General features: G+C 40.7%; 1 protein-coding gene across 1 annotated transcript in view; it reads right to left on the bottom strand.

The window, feature by feature from the left end:
- Positions 1–24,049, bottom strand: part of trpm3 (transient receptor potential cation channel, subfamily M, member 3) — a 152,519-nt gene that overhangs the window by 114,225 nt on the left and 14,245 nt on the right. Inside the window, 1 exon segment of the mRNA XM_086075100.1 lies at positions 20,594–20,992. Within this exon segment, the coding sequence (XP_085931226.1) occupies positions 20,594–20,992 (399 nt within the window).

The raw sequence follows: 24,049 nt of genomic DNA, 5'->3' as shown, positions 1-24,049 counted from the left end.
CACACACACACACACACACACACACACACACACACACACACACACACACACACACACACACACACACACACACACACACACACACACACACACACACACACACAGCACGATCGAAACTGTTAAATGCCAGATTTTCCGTTGTCATTTTTTAGGTCTGTAAAATCGTAACAATAATCATCCGGTGTGCACCACAACTTCAAAAGCAGGAGCACAAGTCCATCTACAGTGGAATCAAACAACGTGTCTGACAACAAGCCATCAAAGACGGCATCTGCATCAAACTAGGAAACTCCTCTCCCAAGGGAGGAGGGGGCTTGCACCTGCACCCGCCGTGAGTGGTCACGAAGGAGCCGTTTGGCCACCAGCATTCGAATATCTGCTTGGTATGCAGGATGATATTTCACCAGCCATGCTGTGCAACAAGAGCCACAAAAAAATATATATATACTTGCTGCAGGCAGAAGATGACATCACCTGTGCTGAGGAAGTAAGTAACGACCAATCATGGCTCAGTTTGCTGACTAAACAGGTGAGCCATGATTGGTCGTTAGCGACTTCCTCAGCACAGGTGATGTCATCTTCAGCCGGCAGCAAATTAAAAAACTTGCTTTTAAAGGTATTAATTGTACATTAAAAATAATGAAGTTACCAAAAATAATTCTGGACATAATTCTATTTTTTTTGCTGCTGAAAATGTCTCAATGAGTCAAGTATATCCCTTTACTACTTAAAGCAGTAAGTTGACCAAAAACAAAGCAAACATGCAAAAAGGCTTTTCCTCTTAGTTTTATGGCGTATTTTGTGTTTCTCAATTTCCGCTACTAATTACTATGTGGCTAACGTTCGTCAAAACAAAACATGAGCACAACACAAATTACCAACTCGGGATGTGAAAGATTGCGTGCCTGAATTTGTTGGGAAGCGAGTGTGATCTTCGAGTGTTGTGATAAACTCACTAAGGGTTCACACATTTGCATGATGAGTGGGGATGTCAGCCTCTATATTAAAAAAATAATAATAATAAAAATTGCACAGTGAATGCGAGCTGCAGTTAATATCAAAATTAAATGCATGTGCAAATAAAAGGTAATCTTATAGCTCAACGTGAAAGATATGATTAGCTACACTAAACCTAATTAATAGATTACTGTGCTGCTATCAATTATCCCCCGTTGCATTAACATTGTAGTTTATTAAAAATATGCCAATTTATCTTGAGGCCAGCACCTCATAGTCACGGTAGATTGACAGTCAGCGACTGACATTAAGAATTTTCACCTCACCACCCTTCACCTCCCCAGGGGACCTCGGAGGAGCTGTCCATCATGCGCATTGCTATTCAGTGTGTGTGCGTGTGAGTGCGTGCGCGTGCGTGCGTGTGTGTTGAGTAGTCTTTCTATATAGCAACCCTTGACTTCTCACCTTTTGTGTGTGAATATTTCTTTTTGGCCAGTTCATACAAAAATAATGTTTGGTCCCTTCTCTTCTTATTAGACCGTGTGTGTGTGTGTGTGTGTGTGTGTGTGGGTGTGTGTGTGTGTGTGTGTGTGTGTGTGTGTGTGTGTGTGTGTGTGTGTGTGTGTGTGTGTGTGTGCGTGCGTCAAGCCTGCAGTAGGAATCTAATAGATAACTCAACCGGCTTAATACTCCCTCCTGACTCTAGATGGCAGTCTACTAATGCAAAATAATCATCTGAGCCTCTGCTGCTGCAAAAGCATCCAGATTGTAATCTGTAATATGAATTGATAGAAGAGTCCCTGCTGTTTGAACATTAAACACACAAACAGGTTTTGAAGCAAAACTGCTGTTTTACGTGGGCCTAAAAAAAAAAAAACAAAAAAAAAAAACAACAACAACTATTTCTTTGGCCAGAAGAGGGCATTACACATACACACCGGGCTTTAAATCAGTTTCAGCATTTTGTGGGTGGTGAACGGGTGCACTAATTCTGACAATTCAAACTCTTGCAGACAACAAGACAAGACAAGATGAGATGGTCTCACAAATGATTCATTTCCCACACTGGGAAATTAACTTGGCAGATGCACATTTTTGTCCCTGAATTATTAAAGCCTTTTATTTCTGTGGGCATAAATCAGATGGCGAGGGCACAACAATAAATCTGACGTTTATTATTATTGCCAATTTGAACAATCAATAAACCAACAGTCAACTCTTTTTTGTTCTTGGGGTTTTACAGAATATAAATATATCCTTGTTGCAGGACGTGTGGTTTTCCAAGTGGTCATCGTGTGAGGTATGCATATAGTACATTACGAATAAGTGTTCCGTGACAGCCACGCGAGCTCCTTACTGAGGCAGAGCGCAGCAGTACGTGCTGACCCGGTGACATCATCGATCTGCCCACTGACAGGAGTGACAGCAAAGGTCCATTCGCACTTGTCGATCAAACAAAAACCAAGCAGTTTGCTTTCTGGGAGATGGCAGACGGAAAGTGATTGAAGTCAGAAACTTGGTAGACGCAATCATTTGTCATCAAGCCAACTACGGCTAAAAGAATGTCCTTGAATGGATGAACCAGAGTGCTTCGCTGTGAATTTAGAGCATTTAACAGCAAAAGGCCAAACTGTTGTGGGATGCGAACGAAGCGCTCAATTTCATTCATCGAAATAATTTAAGTAAAAATAATCCGTTTGTGGTCACCTATCAGAAAAGTAGGCCATTTTAATGACCATTTTGACATTCTTAATTCATTTACATAGTATATTTTACACTCACAGATTGGATCTGTTCTCGGGGTGCACCGGTCCCAATTTTCTGGCTAATCTCTGATCTTTTTAAAGGTCTGACCTGCCGATCCCGATTTTTGCTGACCCTGACTTTTTTCAAAACAAGCAGCATAGCATTTTATTAGAAAAACACTAAACAATATCTGCGAAAAAAATACAAATGGGTTGCTTTATAACTGCGCATGAAGTAGTTCTCTCAGATAAAAATGAAAAGCCTATTAGTCATCTCAGCAGAAGAGGACAATGGCTGACTTTTTCAGAGCTCTGAGGAGGGAGATGGAATCGGTAGAAAAGATCGGTTTATTTTTTAAGGGATGGGCTAATCACCAATCCCCTCCCAAATTAAATAAATTGGCCGGACGATTAATTGGTGCACCGCTAATTTGTTTAATCATTTCAACTGAATCAGGTTCGCTTCTCTGTCCTGTGTCAAATTTGAAAGAAATATTTATTTTTGCCTTACAAGGACTTAAATATGCACAGACTCATTGTTGAAGTTGCTTTCATATACTCCTTCAACATAAGCACCGAACGTTACGTTTGCGCAGGTGTTGAAATTCAGGAAAATAACCTCAGCGGATGACCTGATCCATCAAAAAGTCCATTTTCCATACGGCAGTATTATGATCACATTTCTGGAAGCACACGTGACTGGAGGCATGTGCTGACAACGTTTGTCCCTTATGGATGGATGGTGGAAAAAGCTGTTATCTAATTTGGCTGCCTCAGTGTGACGCTTATTCTCCCAGGAGGATGCTTGCGATATGACAGTTCAATACCACCCTGAATACACGCGCGCACACTTGCACGCACGGCAGCCCCCTACTTCCCTTGCCCCGAGGAAGCAGGAAGACCTCTGCTGAGTCGAGCGTCGTCCTCCATCTGGAGAGGGGCAATGATTATGAGCCTGCCTATGGTTCACATACACACTGTGCACGGTTTCGCTCTCAATATATTGATGATTTCTGGCTGCACATGTTTTAGTTTATAACAGCACTTCCTCCAAATATCTCGAGTCAAATTAGAGTGCTGTGTTACTATGGTAGTAATCTTAAGAGTGAAACATTTGGTAACAAACAAAATGTCTGGAAAATGTTTTGTTCTTTCCCATCCTGAGCATAATCAGTGACATTTATTCGCACCGAAACGGCCAAGCATTATCGGCAGGCTAAAAGGAGCTTTTGACCACACAACCTTGTTATTGACCTAGCAAACAATGAAAGAGGATGGAAAATATTTGAAATAACTGGCCCTGTAATGAATCGAGTTAATTGTGACATTAAGTTTCAGGTTAGATATATTCAACACTGCTGAGCTCAACCTTGGTCTTTGGAGAGGGACCTAACAAGAGGAGGTAATTTTTAAATTGTCAGTACACAATTTTACAACTTATGTAAGTGGAATTTAAAAAAATATATATATAAATAAATAAGTACTATAATGGAGAAATGCAGATAAATGTGAACTAGTGCCTGAACGGGTAAAAAAATAAAATAATAATAATAATAACAAGTTTGCCTAAGGGGAACGACATTGTGTAGTCAACCGGAATTATAATCGCGTTAAAGGCAGCATTTCCCCATTACTTGAGATCATCATAGAGCAGGGACCTCATTTACAACATGCGGGCGGTTAAGTCTCACCACTACTGAAAGGCTGTTTGCACGCCTCGGTAGGTGCGACTGTTTTAGTCGGCGATAGAGTTCGAATGGGCCATTAACTAGTTAATGTTTATGTGGGAATAATACCATCAATGAACTGACAAAATTACTTCACTGTGTTTTTTGGGAGTAAAAGTCGCTCTGGAATATAAGTCGCACCTGGCAAAAATGCATCATGATGGAGAAAAAAACTGTCGCATTGGAGTCACATTTGGGTAGGGAGGGGTTGTTGTTTTTTTAATCCACGAACAGTAGAGTTTGGACTCGCACCCAAAATTCCCAATCCCTATTCGTGCATTGTGCCGTTTAAAAAGGTCATATTAAAGCTTTTTCCATTTTATGCATGCTCTACCAATACAAAGTACAAAGAATCACTGACTGTTTTACTCTGACTGCACCTATCGGCTTTATTGAGTGTGTGGACCCTACACACTCCACAGTCTCTTTGGGGAGTGGAGGGGTGGAGTGGTGGAGGTTGACGTCTAGCATAGCGTCGTGCTAGCATTAGCCTGTGGTGCTAGCTAGCGTACGACACTGCACGCATGAGTTGCTAACGTTCCACAGTTGGGATGCTGCAATTATGCTTTGGGCCAGAGTCGTGAGTAAAAAAGTGACAAACCGCACAAAGATCCTAGCAGTGAACGAATAAAGGGTGGATTCAAAACTTCTCGCCTCTAACTCCGGAAAAGGTTTGTGATTAGTTAAAAAAGGCTTACCTTTAACTAGAATCCCTCGTCACATTCTGGTCAAAGATAGAATCCTGTTATTGCGCCTTTTGGGGCTGCAAATAGTCCATTCTGGTCTCGGATCCCACATGCAAAAGCAGGTGGCAGTAATGCACCAAAAGTATTTGCCAACTGGCAAAAAAATAAATAAAAAATAAATAAATTTAAAATCAAAGGAATGGAAGAAGAAGAGAAAAATAGTACAAGGAGAAGAAGTAGTCATGGCAACTATTTTGTGATGTTTGCTGCTGCCTCTCACGGAAACAAACGGAGGAATTGTCACCCCAGCAAGTTCACTACTTTAGCATCCGCCACAAAAAGGATTTATTATTTACAGCAACAAAAGGCTTCAACCTTTGGTCACAATGCAACGCGGGATTCTAGTTAAGGTAAGCCCTTTCAAACTCAAACGAAAAACTTTTCGGATTTTAGGTGCCACTCCGAGCTCTAATTTGAATATGTACAAGTCGCACCTGAGCATACTTTGCAGCACAAGCCAAACTATGATAATAAAAAAAAAGTGGCTTTAAGTCTGAAAAATACCGTCCTTATGCCCACATTTTAAGTCCTTAGTCAAATAAAAAACAACTGCAACATAACCAAAGAGCAGTTGTGTAACAATCGTAACACCTTAATAGCACTCAAATACTGCCACATCTGCTCATTTACATACTAAAGCTTGTAATGATGGAGGCACCATCCCTTCTCAAAAGGAGAGAAAGTAAGGGCGGAAGGTCTTGCTCAAGGACACTTTGCTAACGCCGCCGGAGGAGTCCCTAAAATTCCAATTATGGACCAACCACTCTACCACCTGATCCAAGCTAGAAAGAAGAAGAAGAAAAAAAACACAGAAAACAAGATGCAAGACACTTGGGGGTTCAATGCAGGGCAATGGCTGTAGGAACATTTAGTTTTAGGCATTTGTGGGGCTGCTTGAGAATTATTATTTTTTTAGAGAAATTAACTTTGATCAAAATCATATATTTAATATAATTGTATATTTTGCTGTATCATCAAGTGTCCTTGCAAGACGCTTTATAAATCGAGGCTCCTGCAGTATTATCATCTTCTTATGCGCATACATAAAGACAACATAAAGACAAATTCTGAACCCTTAATCTACAAGGCAGTTATTGGACAAGAAAACAACTGAGAGATGCAGCATGATTTTAAAATACAACAATAGCGGAGAGTGGAGAACTGCAATATTTCCTCCCCCCTAGTTAAATTCAATTCCTTCAGTCAATATTGCAGCAAGTTTGACAAAGAAACAGCAAGCGTCATTCCTCTTCTCTCTGCAATAGAACTGGCGCATGTGGCATTTGACTTTCACCATTTGACAAAGTGGTAAACTGACAATTAAACCAGTGACTTCACACAAATTGGTGTTTGGAGGTGTATTCAACACTTGACAGAGGCAGAAGAGCTGCAAAATGTCCAACATGTCTACTACAATCTCACTTCCATCCCTTGAACTGTCCAGTCAAAGATGCAGTGACATAAAAGCAAGTGGAAGTTCAAGTTTAAGGACAGACAAGTGAATGGGATTTGGGGGAAACCAGTGAAAAAGCAAGTCTGTTTCACATCTCCAAGTTGTGTGCTAGAATTGCTCTTTTGCGTAATGTATCCGGGTTAAAACAACTGAAGCGGCTAAAGCTTCACGGAAATGGGTTTGAGAACGAGAATGCTTGTGCTCATTTGTGCTTAAAGCAATATCAATTCATCAGGGCATTATTAAGAACAATGAATATGCTGGGACCAACTCAGCCCAAATGACGCATTTTTAAATTCATTAGTCTCTTCATTGAAGCCTTAGACTGCATACAAACTCAGCACATGCTTATTGCTTTAGATATTGCAATGGCGTGAAACACTTAAGCTGCCCTTAAAGTAAATGTGAATTTTGACGGGATTCAAGCAAATGTCTTCTCCTCTGGAAGTACGTGCACGTTACAGTTGTGACACCAATTTGCAAGATGAAGTTCTTCGAACATTGTCTATATTAACGCATGACCTCCAAGAATCCATTACTGACATTGTTGAGCCAACTCACAGTCATCAAGAGAAGAAATATTTCCCCATTTAACAACCCTGACCTTTTCTGTCACTCCAAAACAATCGGAAGCCTGACAAGCTGAAAAATGAAGAAAACAAAAGATCAAGATCGTTATCCTGATTATGACTGATGGGAAAGCAAAGAAAATCCCTGATGAAAGGATTGGGGAATAGAACATTTGAGTAAGGCATACAAACAATCAATAATCATTGAACAGCTGATAGATGAAAACATTCCAGTCCAAGAGGATTAAAGGAAACACTAAAGCGTTTGACAACGACAGGAAAAAAGTTCTTGTATGCATTACGAGCCTCAGGGGAAACCTGGCGTATGTAGTTATTACAGAGCGAATTAAATTAAATTAGACACCTTGGGCATTTCCGAGTCTATGTGGGCCACACTAGAGATTATTAAAATTTGAGGTGTCAGTCGGCTCAAAATATTCGCATGAGTTCAATAATTAACTCACGATTTATTGCAAATTAATCGCACATTTTATATCGCAATTTATATCTAAATTTACAATATTTTTTTCATACTCTTGTTAACATAAAAGTGGGAATAAATGTTAACCGTATATATATATATATATATATATATATATATAAATGTAGGGCATGTTAATAAAAGCAAAGGCCTCTCCATGATGATCCATTGGCACAAACCGTGGTCGTGCCAACCCAAATTAAGAGTAGCACTATATTGTGGTATCGGGAGACATGAGATCACTTCAGTGCTCATCTGTTAATACCTTTAGCTCCCAAGTCCCCTCTGTCAGTTCAGGGATCTGCGGGAGATAACACACACGACACACCACACAATATACACACATGCACACACACACACACACGCTCGCACAAATCTATAACTGCGAGATTAGCTTTAGTGCTTGCCAAGCTAATCTTCTGAGTCAACAGAGCAATACAGACATGGCTCAGTGTCAGAAAGCACTCGAATGAACAGTCACTCATTTCACTCCATCTTTGGGCCCGTGAGGCTTCGTTATGCCACCCATCAGGTTCAAATCCATTTGAAATGCATTCTGTTACAAAGGCAACCAAATGCAGTGCACCTGACCACAGGATTAGTTGGAATATACGTTAAATTGAGATTGGGAAGAGGTTTAGAGGCCAGTAAACTTCAAAGTTCAGATAAAAAAAAGTCTTTGAAGATTGGGGAAGGAGTTTGGGGCCATGTAATACTTTCTAATCCACAGATAGCAGGAAGGGAAACCCACACTACATTGTCGTTGTAGCAAAATAACAAATAGCCACAGGGGCAGGCAAACGTGCTAAACTGGGTAGAAGATGGGGGGGTCCCAAAAAACAACGAGGGGTGAAAGCCAGGAGCAGACATTGTTGGCAGCATGAGATCAATCCAAGTAAAAGTGCTGGAGCGTCTTGCATGCCACAATCGGATCCATTTTTACTATTAGAAAACTGATCAACTGTACCAATAAGACTTCTTGCTCAATAAAGATTGACAGCATGCGAGAATCATGGAAACACGTCTTTCTTCAGATTTTTTGTACAGGTTATTATCATGCCTCTCAGTTGGAATGTCGAGGTCAATCCCTTCAAATCATTACACAGCAAAAATTGGAGTGTTAAAAGTTAAGAATTACATTTTTTGGGAGTTGATTTTAACTCCCTGAGTGTAATTTACTAACACTTTCAGTTAGTTTAACGAATCTCCGCTTACGCACTTGTCGACAACGAAGACGTCACACACTAGTGTAAAATCAACATTGGCCAGTGTTGACTAGTATTAAATTTCAACTACCATCAGAGTTGTTTTACCCCCATCTCAGTGTAAAAAAAAAAAACTTTCAAAAAGGTAATTTTAACTATATATAGACATTTTTAAGGTGTTAAATTTAACTGTAGGTTTTGAATTAACAATTTTGCTGTGTAGTTTTGACGTGTAGTGTGAAAGTATACATCGAAAGCCGGACAGGGTATGCCAAGCTTTGCTGTTTGCTATAGTATCTTTACTTGGATCCCTAGAAAATAAAATGTACATCAGGTATGTTGATGAAACCAGTCAAGTGTAATAGTGCATAGTGGAGCCTTCTGGTCACTATAGCAACATGGGTATACTGTAATCAGCTTGCCGTTTGGGGTAATAAAACTATATCTAAAGCTCAGTGGGGCCCAAGCATTTGGTAATGGCTTTTATGGCAATGATGATTATTGCCACACCAAGCATGCAAGCCTCAAAGCATCGCGCTCACAGCATCAGACGCTTCGACTTCAAAGCTGCGGCTGAGACATCCATTCACAAATGTTCAAATACAAAAAAAAAGACAGTGCTCAATCTAGAACACATAGGCCCAGTTTCCTCTACATCCCAGCAAGACAAGAGCTGAGTGATACAATTGAGAAAGTGGTACTACTTTCTCTCTTCAAATGTAACTAGAAATACATGCTTGTAGTCACTTGTTTATACAGGCAGTGTATGACGTTCTAGACATAGAATGTTACAAACATACAGTTTACTGGTTTGCACTGGTTGGCGTACGAATGTCATCATGCAGCACAAATTACCATCGCACTTTCCACCATTTCATTTGTTTAAGCGCATGTCCTGGAAGTGTTTTTCATCCATACATATGTACTGTAATTATAGCTGTATCACTGTATTTGCACTGTAAGCCGAGGACACACTGTATTCCATTAAAGTTGTTGAAAAAAAAAAACATGTTCAAATACAATGGTCTGTCCCAAAAACAAACAAAAAAACTGTCAACTTTTGTTTGTATCTTCTTCCAAGAAGAAAAGACCACAGCTAGAGTACATAATTGTGTATTTAAGCAATTAAGGCTAAATTGAGATGCAACCAGAAGCGGCATAGTTGATTTAGTCTCAACTAGTTTGCAGTCTAAACAAGAACAATGTGGCTCAGCTATGGTAAGGTGAGCTGAATTCATGCAGACCTCTGCCATGGCACAGGTCCTCCTGGCAGTATTGTTCTTCAATAAATAATACAACAATTCTATTCATAGCCCCATCCCTTTAAAATAATCATTCAAAAAAATACATATTCCATAATCAACCACCCCAAGTAAAAACTTGATCAAACTACTAAACTACCAACTATTACGGAAATTGACAGCACTTGCATGCCAGTCTGTAGTACAAAGTACATCCACCCACCCATCCATCCATAGTTCTCAACTTAATACTTGCTAAGAGAGAACAATGAAGTCATACTTTTGACAGATTTGGGATTTTGGCATTTCCCAACCGCTGCCGCAAAAATCAATGAAGGTTACTTTTTTCAAAGACAGCAGAAGGACGGAGGGAGGGGAGCAATCATATTTCTGCATTAAAAAATTGAATGGGAGCTGTCTAAATGGCAGCTGTCTGAGGGAAAAGCATGACTGAGCATGTCTGAGACATTTCCCTCTATCGAGTGTCTCCAATGCCTCCTGCAAATTAATTAGAATACATTAGAAGAAGAAACTCCAATTACAAAGCTTTGATCAGAGCCTAGGCTGGAAATCTGACAAATCCATTCGAAAAGCCACTTATTTCGTCTGAGAAGAAATGCACTTTTAAGACGGCATTCTGCCTCACCGCAAATAATACTAGTGCTGGCTATTTCCAACAACCTCACGATACAATGCATATCACGATGCGATTTATATCACGATACGATGTATATCACGATACGACGCGTATCCCGATACGTGACCTTCAAGGTGATACGTATTCCAATATTTTTTTGAAAACAGTCATATGTATACCCAAATGCTATTTTTATCATGCTGGATGGCAAAATATTTTTCTTCTTCTCATGTTGGCAGCGCTTCCGGTTTACCGCGAGCACCTTGCCTGGTCAAGTTGCAGCTTTCAGAGATGTGCTGTTAAACTTTATGAATAGATGTGCAATATCGATTCTGAAGCCTCTGTATACATACGTGTTGTCAAGAGGCCCGCAACGATATATTCCCATATCAATTTTTTGAGCATATGTCATGGTGGACGTGAGTGGTTGAGGGATGATGGACCCAAATGCAAGGAAGCAAGGCAGTGAGACAGGAATGAAGTGCAATATGAGGAAATTTAATGAAACATAGGGAAAAAGGTGAGCAACCATGGCTGGACGGGATGTGACTGGACTGGTTCCCATGACTGGACAGGACGTGACTAAATTGGTCGCCATGACTGGACAGGACGTGACTAAATTGGTCGCCATGACTGGACAGGACGTGACTAGACTGGTCACCATGACTGGACAGGACGTGACTAGACTGGTTGCCATGACTGGAACGAGCGTGATGTGACAGGACCTGATTTGCCTTGACTTGACTTGCTGTGGAGTGACTATGACTTGGCTGAGGCTGTGACAAAGATGACTTGGCTGTGACAAAACGGCTTGGCTGTGAAGAAGACAACTTGGATGTGACAAAAACAACTTGGCTGTGACGGAGACTTGGCTGTGACAAAAACTTGGATGTGACAAAGGCTTAGCTTTGACGAGACACACGAACCTCCACACATAACATCGACAATGCTCTCACACTGACTGGACAGACACAACAGACTAAATACATCAACACTAATTACTGGACAAGACACACCTGGGGAAGACACACAGGCGGATGTGGTTACACCGAACGAGACGAGGGGAAAGACAAGGAACACAAAACAAAACACTGAACACAAAAAAAAAAAAACATGAACACCCAAAATCAAAAAATCAAAAAAAAAAAGAAAAAAAATGTGTATATATATATATACATACTGTAGTCAGGATAGAAAATGACATTACCTAACGTGACACAACGTTTAGTCCATATCACACAGCACTACGGTATGTTTACCACTATGGATTCTTATTCAAGGCCCCACAACCCACACACTTGACCGATCAACAAAACCCAGCCTGACCCAAACAAACAAGATCCACAATATGAACAGAAATGTGCAAATATATGCATCTGATTTCATGACGACGCCTGTCATAAGCAAGGAAAGAAAAAGTCTGCTGCTGCTTTGATTTCAATGTAACTCTCCAAACTCTGCTGCTGACAGAATTGCTTGTTCATGCATTTATTTCTCTAGCCAAAGTCTACATAACAACGACCTAGTAAACATGTTTTTTCCCCCTTTGGGGGGGTTGTTTTCATACGTATCAAGATGACAACATGGTCAAAATGATCCTTGTTCACACGGACCCGCACAAAACACAAAACCATTGTTAATGTGTGTCGCGCAAGTAATCGGTGACTTTTATTTTCACACCCCAAATGCATGTTTTCCCACTATTAAAACACCTCCCACCACATTTGCCGTTGATACAAACTCTTCACGACACGAGGAGCTGTTTCCAAGTTATTGTTGCTACGGATGTCAAGTCAATAATAGCCCCTTACATACGACATGAGTGCCATCAAATAACCATCGTATTTGTCCAATCTACTGAAACGTGCTAAGCGGATTACATGTCAGTCCAGCAGTAGTCCAGTCTTAGGTCATGACTCAGCTCAGCACCTCACTGAAGGAACTGGAGATGAAAGGTGTGGCTTGAATGCCACAGAGACGGGCCAATTACTTGGACTTTACACACACGTGCATGCACCTTTCCCTGGCTGCCTGCCACATGCTGCCTACCTCCACATGACGTCTTTCCACTTCCCTTTGCTTTGTAAATTAAATTCCCTTTAATTAGTGTGCGGTGCATTGTTAGACACTAATAATTTACTAATAGATGGTGAGCATGATCGTTCTGCCACTGCCACTTTAGTTAACGAGTGCCACTGATTCGGTGAATAATGCCTGAATGGGAAAGGATGCCAAAGAATGCCAACTACACACTCGAATAATAGAACATTATTGTAGATTTAGAACAGCCTGAACAGGGGTGTCAAACTAATTTTGGGCACGGGCTACACCATAGTTCTGGTTTCCCTCAGAAGACTTTGAAAATTATACACCACGCCATATTATTACATATATACATATACATGTGACAACAACAACAAAAAGAGCAAGTCACATCAAGTAGAAACATTTTCTTTTCTTTAATGCACCGCATAAAATGTGGTAAAACTTGAGTTTGACACCAGTGTGTCAGTAATATAAATGTTTTGTTAATGGCAGTTTAAGAGTAAACCACCACCTTTAGAGAAGGTACAACCCGCAATTTTTGAGCCCTAAAGTCTATTAAAATATTTAAATCCCTCAGTCACAACTCTCTGGATTTATGGTGACAATCGAACCAAACGTCCACACAAAAACATTTTAAGTTTATCGTTATGGCGTCCACGTGGATACTCCGTCAATGACTTTGAATCTGATATTTTCAATAGGCGTCTTACAGTGCCACAATCCTGCCACATAACACACACGCACACAGTGTTGACATCGTGACAAAAAAAGAGAACTACAGACTTGTGATAGAACTAATGACTTTATTGGGTCATCTACTGAAAAATACTCTGCTCAATTTCTACTGTGGCAATCATCATAGACAATGACATACGCCAGATGCGCACACATCCACCACAGAGTGCAACTGGAAGGCTAGCCACATTCCGGAAAACTGTTGCGACAAGCTATCCCTATATGTAAAACATCCAAAATGATTTCCATCCCGAGAGTCTTCGTACTGACTGAGGTTTACTGAAACAATTCCTTTTTGCCAGTTGAAAAATCTAATTTCCATGTGAACGGGCAAGGCCTGTTTGTTGCCAGAAGTCCTGATCATTTTCAACTGAAATGAGACATCAAGCAAACGCCATTACCAGACCATCTGTGCTGTTGTTGCTCTACACGCGTACTATTTAGCACTACTCCGCAGTGATGAGCCACATCACCCACATATGTCTGCCAAACAGCAACTGTTATTCTCCATTTGTAACAAAACTGAGATCTCACACCCTGGTTTGCGCAGGTCAATGTGCTCATGTTGTCAAGTCCCAAAGTAAAAGCCACAAGGGGGCACTAAATGACGTTAATGACGGAATGAAAAGTCAAATTAATTGACTTTGCTCGTGCTTCCAAAAAGTCTTCTGACCAACATTCAGATAGATTGTTATGTTTGTTCCAAGTGTTGAAGAAGCCTGGCTTGAAAACTAAATATTTAAAAAATGCTATAAAGAATAAAATATGACTCCAGCGACTATACATTCAAGTACATTCAGTACCAAAGAATAAAAAAGGCCGTTTTGAGACCTTCTTTTATCCAGGGTGTCACGCTGATGAATTCTAGCAGCAAAGGTAGCTTAACTTTTATCCTCGTATCATACTGCCTTTGCAGAAGCAGCACACACACAGAATTTGCCCACGGACAAAAGACACTAGCAGGGGAACTCTGTGTAATTAGTGCGACAAAATTACTTTCCATTCCAGAGAAACCTTATCTGGCAGGAAAATAAAAACGGTTATAGCTGTGAAATGCTCTCGAGTGACAAAACTCGCCATTACCGGAACATTTGTTGGACAATCACACAGACAATTGTTTTTAATCAGGGAATCAATAATATTAAAGAAGTCTCCAAAGGCTATATGTAACAAAATATCAGTTCGAGGAGTAGTGGAAACTCTTTTAGATGAATCTTTCCTTGACAGAAAAGACCATTTCTTTTCACCGTTGTTCACTGATATGAAAATTCAAGGTCAAAACATTTTTGATGAGGGCAACATTTGGCTGATGACTGCACTAAAGTACACTTGATAGAACACGATAGCATATGTTGAACTAAAATCCACAGTAGTATTCCACCAATTTATGCTGTACCATGATCTGTTCCCATAGAAACCACCAAGAATTAATCAAGTAGACTACTGTGCTGAGATTAAATCAAGATCCGAGCACATTTATGTATTCCTTGGGAACATCAGAAGCAAATCTTTAACATGATAACAATAAATGTATGCAAGATGTCAACAGAAGAGGTCATTTACTTGATAAGAGTCTCAACCAAAAGCACAGTTGCACTGTTTTAGTAGCATGAGGACTTTGTTTATTTTTATTTAACCAACGATCCATGGGCAAATGTTTTGTTTTTATTTAATAGCTGCTTGCGGCTACATCTAATTTGCAACCACGATAATCAGCACTGACACTTGGCAAAACAAGCATCCGAACGTGCGATGAATGTGTGCTTTGTAAACATCGGCATTTGAAATGGACGCATACCAGTGAATAATGCATTGTGACAACCTAATTATTATCGACTATTTTGAATAAAATGTGACATAATTGGTGATTTTCATTTCTTGACACAAGGCAGCCCCATCGACTCAAGACCAACAGGGACGCGCGATAAATAGGCCAGGGCGGAGTTGAAAGTGGGGCTTGGGTGCCAAGGGAGAGATGGCAGTGGGTAAAGTGCCTGATTTCACCGTTACTGTGGTCCAACTGTGACACAAGATGACAGCCAAACAACACTAGGCTGGTGGTGAGCCACAAGGGTGAGAGTCCTCACAACACGGCGGTTCACACAAAACAACAGACAAACACAAGCTGAAAACGATACTCAAATCTGTCAAGTCTGGTTTGTTGACCGAGTTAGTGCCGAATTTAGGCTAGCCCCATTGAGCAGATGGCTTCGTCATCTGCAGGGGATTTTCAATCAATGAAGACATGCTACAAATACATGTGCCCATTTGTACACTTCCTGTAAAAGATGGAACCTTTCTACCATTTTTCGCATCGCCGGGATAAGTTCAGAGAACGGATGATGGCTGTTCCATTTAACTCATTCACTCCCAGCCATTTTCACTGAAGCAACCCCCTTCGCTCACTGAATTTTGACTGATTTTGCAAGGCCCACAAAATATTGTGGTCTATTGCTATAAAAACATTAAACCTATCAAAAGAAAGATTAGAGTCGAGTCATTCATAAGCTTCGGCTTCCGTTTTGCAGCAATTAGCATTAGAATGTAGCTAGGTTTAATCATTATTTTGAAATCAGTTTAAAACTGTGGGGGAAAACTGCTTTTTGCAACATGGCCCTGGTTGATCTCTTGTACTCTGCTCTCACCTGCTGGCCATTTTTGTAATAACTACCATTGCTTTAACCGTTCTCTTCCGTTCAGAGGCTGCCTTAAAGCCTTCTGCATGCTCTAGCAAACAAAAACAAAACAACAACCATAAAAAAAACTTATAAATACCTACAAAATGGAGGGAAAAGTCTATCCACCAGTCTTATGGTTTAAGTAGGACGTAGAAATTATGTAGCTTTAAGAATCAGTGCCTTCAAACAAATTTGTAAGGCACTGCGGAAGCATGGGGTCAGTGGTTCAAACAGCAACCTAACAGATAGATCAACGTATAGCCTAAAGCTTTGACTGATTAAGTTACTTGTTTCTTACAACAGCAGGAAAAAAATGGTAAAATGTTGCTCACTATTACAAAAACCAAGGTAAGATGGTATCTTGTAAAATGCTAATGAAAATAGAATACAATGATTTACAAATCCTTTTCGATCTATATTCAATTAATTGCACAACAATGGCTAGACACTTTCGAAATATAGTGAAATGGCAAAATAACAAGCAGAACATAACAAATTAGTCACGAGTCCTCTGGCACATAAACATGCACATAACATATAGATCAAGCAACAGAATCTATGAGAAGACTAAATGTTGGAAAAGATGCCGTCTGCACATAAGACCAACTGAGAGTCATCAGTAAGACTACGCAATCGAATTTACATGTGTCCAATTGTCCATTTTGTTAAGCAATGACAATCAAATGGGCACAGCTGTTAACTAATGTGAGTGCAAAATCAATATAGTCAATAAACTGAGGTAACTAAGATAGTAATAGTTACTGACACCCTTTTTCCCTGATGGGAAAAGGAAGGCATCTATGTGAGCGAGACGATAATACACCTGAGACTAATTGGGTAATGTTGTTTATGAGACGGCTAGTCACTCTTTGTGGAATACTAATATCACTCTTTCAGATTTTGTTTACTGGATTGGCATCATTTCTTTCCCTTGATAGGACAACACTGGTAGTACACAGTGGCTCATTTTGCGAGCAGCCACTGAATAAAATTGCCATTTGTTTGGAGCTGCTGTTCTGGGTGTGTTGTGTGAGAGAACATCTGCCTCTTTAGCTTCTAATTGCGTCACTACATTCCGCTGTAAATCGCTGACTGTCTGTTTGCAAATTCTTGTCCGACAGATCTTCCCTTGAAATGAGTTGCTTCGCTGCTGCCAAAAGCAAAACAAGTTTGCATTTGGAAATGACCAAACTAATTACATTGCAGATATGAGTGATGAAATAAATTTCTACAGTTGGGAGACAACATCATGTCGGTGAATATCAATTAGCCTCTATAAATGATACTCTGAATTGCTGAACAATCCTTTAAAGCGGTAATCTATTATCCATTCAGCCACATACTTTCATTATTTTTGCACGGTTCTCACTGTGTGATAGCCCACCGGTCCATCACAACTCTCTCTCAATGGCTACTAGATATTTAACTGTATAGCAAAAAAAAAAATGACCTTGACAAATCAAATTGTTACAGATGGCTGCAAAGGGGGAAGAACTGTCAGGTATGTTTGTCAGTGCACATACGATGCAGTTCTTCGGCATGGCATCTGACCCAGAGGGAAGCTTCTGAATTTGGCTCTCGAGAAAAACCTGCAAACACTGTCCTGAAGGCAAGTCGAGAAAGCATTACTCCCGCAATGGCCTGTGGTGTGATGAGCTCAACATGTTGTGCTAAGATGGTGATGTCCTGCATGTGGCAGCTCCCTAATTAGGCGTATCAAGATACTGTAATTGTGTCTTTCCTGACACCAAACGTGGTGGTCGTCATGGTCTGGGGATCTAGGAGTGCTGCCGGCAGTGAAGTTCATTCACTCTAAAAACAGTTGGGTCAAAAGTAGCCCAATTATGGATCAAAAATGGACTGATCCCCTTTATGGGTCAATTTCACCCAACTTTCTGGGTAGTTTTATACAACATGACCCAATTTATTGACCCAAGTAAAGGATCTGACCAATATGTATGAGTTGTTTTACACTAGAAGACTCATTTATTGACCCAAAGTTTGGTCAAAAAGACTCAAGTAGAGGATCGGTCCATTTTTGACCTATAGTTGGGTTATTTTTGACTGTTTTTAGAGTGTTCAACATGTACTTGCTGACGGAGGTGAAAGCCTCCAGGCATAAACGCAATTGACCACCAGTGGGACACCCTCAAGCAAAATGTGGTGAAGCACGAACTGTCTAAATCCACCAGCTCTGTGGTGTTTTCATGCACGGGTGAAAGGAGATTCTGAAAACAACCTGTGCACCTCTGGTGAATTTCATGTCTAAGAGGATTAAGGCAGTACACACAAAATGTTGTTTTTATTCTTAAAGCACAATTAGTTTTCTTCACTGTGAGGTTTGCTCACATGTGTTGCCAGCTTTTTTTAGACAACAATGGATGTGATGGGTTCTTTTCAGTACATCAGTGCTGCTATACAAGCTGTGTAAGACCATTTCTATAACATTATCCCTTGAGAAGATAGATAGTAGAATGGTTGCTTTTGAAATATACTTTTTATACCGCCAAAGTTTTCCACACACAGCAAGGCAGTACTATATTGTTGCTCATAACCAAGCAACACAAATCCCACAAGCTCGAGCTTAGTTTCTTTTTGGCAGCACAAGGAAAAATATGCAACAAGACAAAAACTTTAGCACCTACCCACACTGCTGTCAATGATCCTCTTAATGTAACTTTACAGTCCAAATATTTGTAAACCTAAGGTGCCTCCAGACACACGTACTGGCTGACAACCCAAATACATAAATATTGGCAGTGAGTAGCCAATTCTGGACACTCTTACCTTCATTCACAAATATAAGTAATCATTTCCAAAAATAGAGCAGAGGTTTCTCATCAGTCAGGCTGACTTTGAGGGAAACGTATCAAAGCAGACATGTCATTCCGTCCTCCCACACCCAGGCAAACTGTACTAGCTATGCATATGGGTGCACATAAAAATATGTAACAGTTATTAAGTACAATGTTAAGTGGTCCAGCATTATTTTTTATTACATATGGTGTTATGTAGGTGGTAGCGCAAACTGCGGAATTATCCATGTCATCCTAAAAGGAGTCATCACTATTCAGTGATGTAAAATGGATTCAATAAGTGTTGGTATGTCAGTTCTTACAAAATGGCTATGGCAGTTTAATTCCTCAGCTAAAACACAGTTTCATATTCACTTGATTTTAAAGTGTGTAAAGGATGTTTGGATGATTGGCCAAATGGTTAAAGGTATTGTCCGACAGGTTTCTGTTGCTGTTTGTAAACACAACATTCAACTGCTCGAGGAAGCCGAGGACAGCAGCCAACCAGGAACAAGCGTGAAACCAGTCCACCTATCAGGAGTGGGGGTTCGCACAGCCGAATTTGCATATGCGGAAGTGACACATAACTCAAATGCACAACACGTCCGCGAAACCAGTCCACCAATCAGGAACGGGGGTTCGCACAGCGATATTTGCAAATGCATAAAATAGTCGCTCGCCTACGCGGGTTGGCTGGAGGTAAAAACGAGTCTCCGCCCAGAAACGTCCCAAACAGGCCAAAACAAATCTGTCGGACTAAACATTGAATTTGTGTTTATACTGTATGTAGCTCAGATGTATGTTTCTAACGGAGACTGGTGACTGCCAGAAATCATACTCAGATTTTGAAAATGAGTTTTCTTTTAATCTTGCAGGATTGAGTGAAAACTTTCTCAAACAGGTAGTGATAGGACATGTTGGGACATGTTCTCAGCCACCGGAAGTATGACATCATAGAAAGTCCATATTTGGGCATAGCGGGCGGGGGACCTGAAGTGAAGGGGTGGGACTTAGCCCGGAAGTGAAAGGGCGGGACAGGAACTCAAAGAGTTTGACGAGAAGGGGATTGTAATATTCTCTCTGATGCTCAAGTTATAGATAGGAAATGCCAGGAAAGCTGAAACTAAATTACCTAGTACTAGTACACAGTACTTAAATGTTTTACATGACTCGTCAAAAAGTGATTATAACGCATCAGGAAATTGGTGTTTTTATACTATGTGCCTTTTGAAATTGTGCCAAAAGCTGCTGGAATAAAATTTTGTTATGCTTGCATAATGACAATAAAGATTGTTGATTGTTAACTGCTTCCATTTTGAACAAGGATCCTAAATTTTAAACAGAATTTTAAGACAAATTTACACAAAATTAACATACAAGCTCATTTATCTGTGAATAATGAATAATTATTATTTTTATCATATACAACCATTAACTTTAATCAAGAAGTTAGTCTTCTAAATTCCCATAATCCCTCACTTGTAGTTGACAACACTGGGTCCTCCTTTCCTCTCCCATCAGCCTGATTGATGTATCTTAAAATAGATGGAGACCAGCGTGTCCTGAAAAACATCTTACCGGTGGCTGCTGAGAGCCCAGTGCCCCTCTTTTGGTGGACCCCCCTCTGGAGCTCAGCCTCTTCCAAGACTCGGAGAAACGCCCCCTGGCGGTGGGACGCCCCGGCCCCGACGCCCCTGATGCGACGGACGCATCATCGCGAGTGGAGAAGGGTTGCTCCTTGCGCGTCTCCCTCCGCTCAGCCCACTTCTTCTTGGAAGCCATTCGTGTCGAAATGCGGTGATGTGGTAAGTAGGGCAGTCCTTCTTCGTCAAACTGGTGCCACAGGTGGCATGTTGATCTCCTTCCAAACTCGTCTGCCAACTGAGAAACTCTCTGAGTGGGTGCTCTCCTCTGTCCAGGAAATGATGAAAGAGAAATCTTTCTTTTCAGTCCTTCACTTTTGTCTCCGCATCTGATCTTGTGGTTGGGAAGAGGGGGGGAAAGAAAAAGCAGAAGTGATCACTCGGCTGCACTCCGGTGCTCTTCTCGTCTCTCTTGTAGACCAGTCGGAGAGAAGAGGCGGCGACACAGAAACTGCACCCTGTTGCATGTGTTCCTAATGTGGCTCGTTTTGCCTCCTCACAGACAGAGGGAGGGCAGGAGGGTGAGGGGGGGAGGAAGGGGACTGAGGGCTTCGGAAAGCCACGTGAAAAAAAAGAAAGATTTCAGGAATTAGGAGCTCTGCTTTGAGGAGAAAAAGCTGAATGACAAAGAGCAACCGATAACGACACAGGTGGTGATGAGATGAGGAAAGACTCTTGAACAAAGGGAGGGGGCTCTGTCGAGCCTGGGTGTAAGGTTGTTCACTCTCTCACCGAGACCAACCTGAGCTCCAAAACCTTAATTCTCACGACATAATGCTCTTCCTCTTCTTTGGCAGGCGTAGTTAACAGCCCATGAGGCAGCTCACATGAACCTCGATTTGGTTCAGTCAGTTTATGATGGACCCGACTTATGACATTTTGAGGTTACATCACACAGCACAAGAAGGCACCCTCAGTAACTGCCGTACTTTCTATCTTTCCTTTATTTTATACAAGGTGTGTCAGGAAAGTTCCAGGATTTGTCAGTTTTCCCCTTCAAAATAATCTCTTCGGTGTCTACTTTCACAGCCTTTTTATGCACTCTGCCCTATCATCACGGCTATCATCAAAATGGGTACCCTTCACAAACCTCTTGAGCTTGTAAAAAACAGGGGAAATTACACAGGTCAGGTGAATAGAAAGTTGCATCAGCACAGCGGTCTCGACTTCCCGGCCAGGAATTGTCAGAGTATTGTTAGTAAGCACGCGTTGTCATGGTGAAGCAGCAGTAACACTCTCGCCTGTTTGCTTACTTAACCCTATAAAGCCAAATGGATTCTATTTAAATACAAGACATTTTGAGCCCTCTATTTCATGAGTATAATATTTTTTTCCCATTAAAACCCTGACGTGTATGATCTGACACATGCATTGCACGGATAATCCCTTAGAGGGCGGTATCACCCAGCTAGCTGCTTTTCCAGCGACCTTGCAAGATCGCCTCAATTGAGAAAGGAGAGGCACCTATTCTTATTAATAGTAGGAAATGTTCTTTCTGATTTTTGGAAATACTAATATGTTTGATATGTCTATTATTATATTTTTGACTGTTGTAAATGTACAAATTTAAAGCATTGTGACCGGATGTATCAAATATGACACAAATCAAAAGTGTGGAAGTTCTTCTTCTTCTTCTTTTCCTTTCGGCGTTTCCCTTCAGGGGTCGCCACAGAGAATCAGTTGCCTTTATCTAAGCCTGTTGATCACCCCCCAACCCCAAAAAATGTTGTTTGTTCAAAAGGACCAATACTCTATTCACAAAGAATCAGAATATTCTCTCATATATTTCATGGTTCAGGCTTTATAGGGTTAAACAATGCCAACACCGCAGAAACTCTTTGTAGGCGAGCTGGGTGTGCGCCTGGCCCACATTGAAGTGGTGACTTTCCAGTCCTGAAAATGTTCTGATATAAGTCATGCTTATGATCTAGAAGTCCTTTTCACTCAAATATGAACTGTAATAATCATTTTACTATTGCATCAGTGACAGACTACGGCACGTTCTTACCTGAAAACTTTAACATTGCAAACAGTTTGTTTCGGGATGCTCTACCTCCAAGTTTTTCAGAGTTCAAAAGTATTTTCACATTAAAAAAATTAAAATAAAAAATCTGAATAATCCATTCCAGGGTACAACTATTGCCATCTTAACACTATCGATCAACTGGCGAGTAAAAATTGATCAACCCCTTGATTAGAAGTGAGTCAGTTAGTGGCTAACTACAACATAGAAGTCAATTACAAGTCAATTACTGGACTTTACCATCTCATCAGACTGCCTTCTGTTCACTCATTCACATAGGTAATCAACAACAAAAACAATGGATTAATTAATTGGTTGCATGTAACTGACTGCTGATTAATCATGTCTTGAAGCAATTAAGACTAAACGGAGAGCCCCGCTTAATTGCAACCAGTGAAGGTACTCTCGAAACATTCTCATCGAGGTTGCTGTCCAAACAAAGGACACATAAAGACGACAAAATTGCTGGTGACCAGTACAGGGTGTACCCCGCTTGTCCAAAGCCAGCTGGGAGAGGCTCCAGCTCACCGGAAAATGGATGGGTGGACCATAACGATGGGCATAAGTTGAGCTCAAGACCTCAACATCTTCAGGCAGCATTATTCTTCTCTGAGGGACAATGGCATGCAAGCAGGAGATCAGAACATTCAGAGATTCTTCTACCCCATTTACAAAAAAAAAAAAAAAAAAAAAAGGAATCGATTGTTACTTTCCAACATTTAAAGTGATCTAATTGTACACCATTTGGGTAGTTCCAGAGAAAAATTCCACTTATTCTCCAAGCTCTCAGTGGGAGTCTCTTATTAGGGTGGCAAAGATGAAGAGATCATTCTGAGACAAGGCAACAAACAAGGGAAGGATAGAAGCGTGTAAGAAGAGGTGACAATGTCAAACTCTTGGGACATTGTTGCCATCGCTTACAACAACCACTCGCCACTTGGGAGTTTGGGTTTTGACACGTGTGTGCGCATGTGCGCGAGTAACACAAAATAATAAACCACAATAAAAACTCCCCAAAGGCAGTGAATAGAAAGATTGAAGTGTAAAAACACACATAAAGTGTACATTCATAATTGATTATGACCACTGGTGGCTGCATGCATACTACCCACATCCTTATTTTTAAAAAACAAAAAACACTGCAAGCATATTATGTGTGCTTTCAAATAATAACAAATCATGTGACATACAACATACTTTTGTATAATTTGTATGAGGAGAGAGGCTGGAGAAATGGATGACAATACTTGACTTTGAAATTCACTAACAAATTGACAGCTGTTGCCATAGCCGCAATACTTTTTAACTGCCAGTAACATAAGAGATGTTGAAGAGTGGCCACTTTTATTAGCATCAAATGAAGTACCT

Source organism: Leptonotus elevatus, chromosome 5 (assembly GCF_054856555.1).
Source record: "Leptonotus elevatus isolate MCC_2025b chromosome 5, RoL_Lele_1.0, whole genome shotgun sequence".
NCBI lineage: Eukaryota > Metazoa > Chordata > Actinopteri > Syngnathiformes > Syngnathidae > Leptonotus > Leptonotus elevatus.
This window is presented reverse-complemented; position numbering and strand designations above follow the sequence as displayed.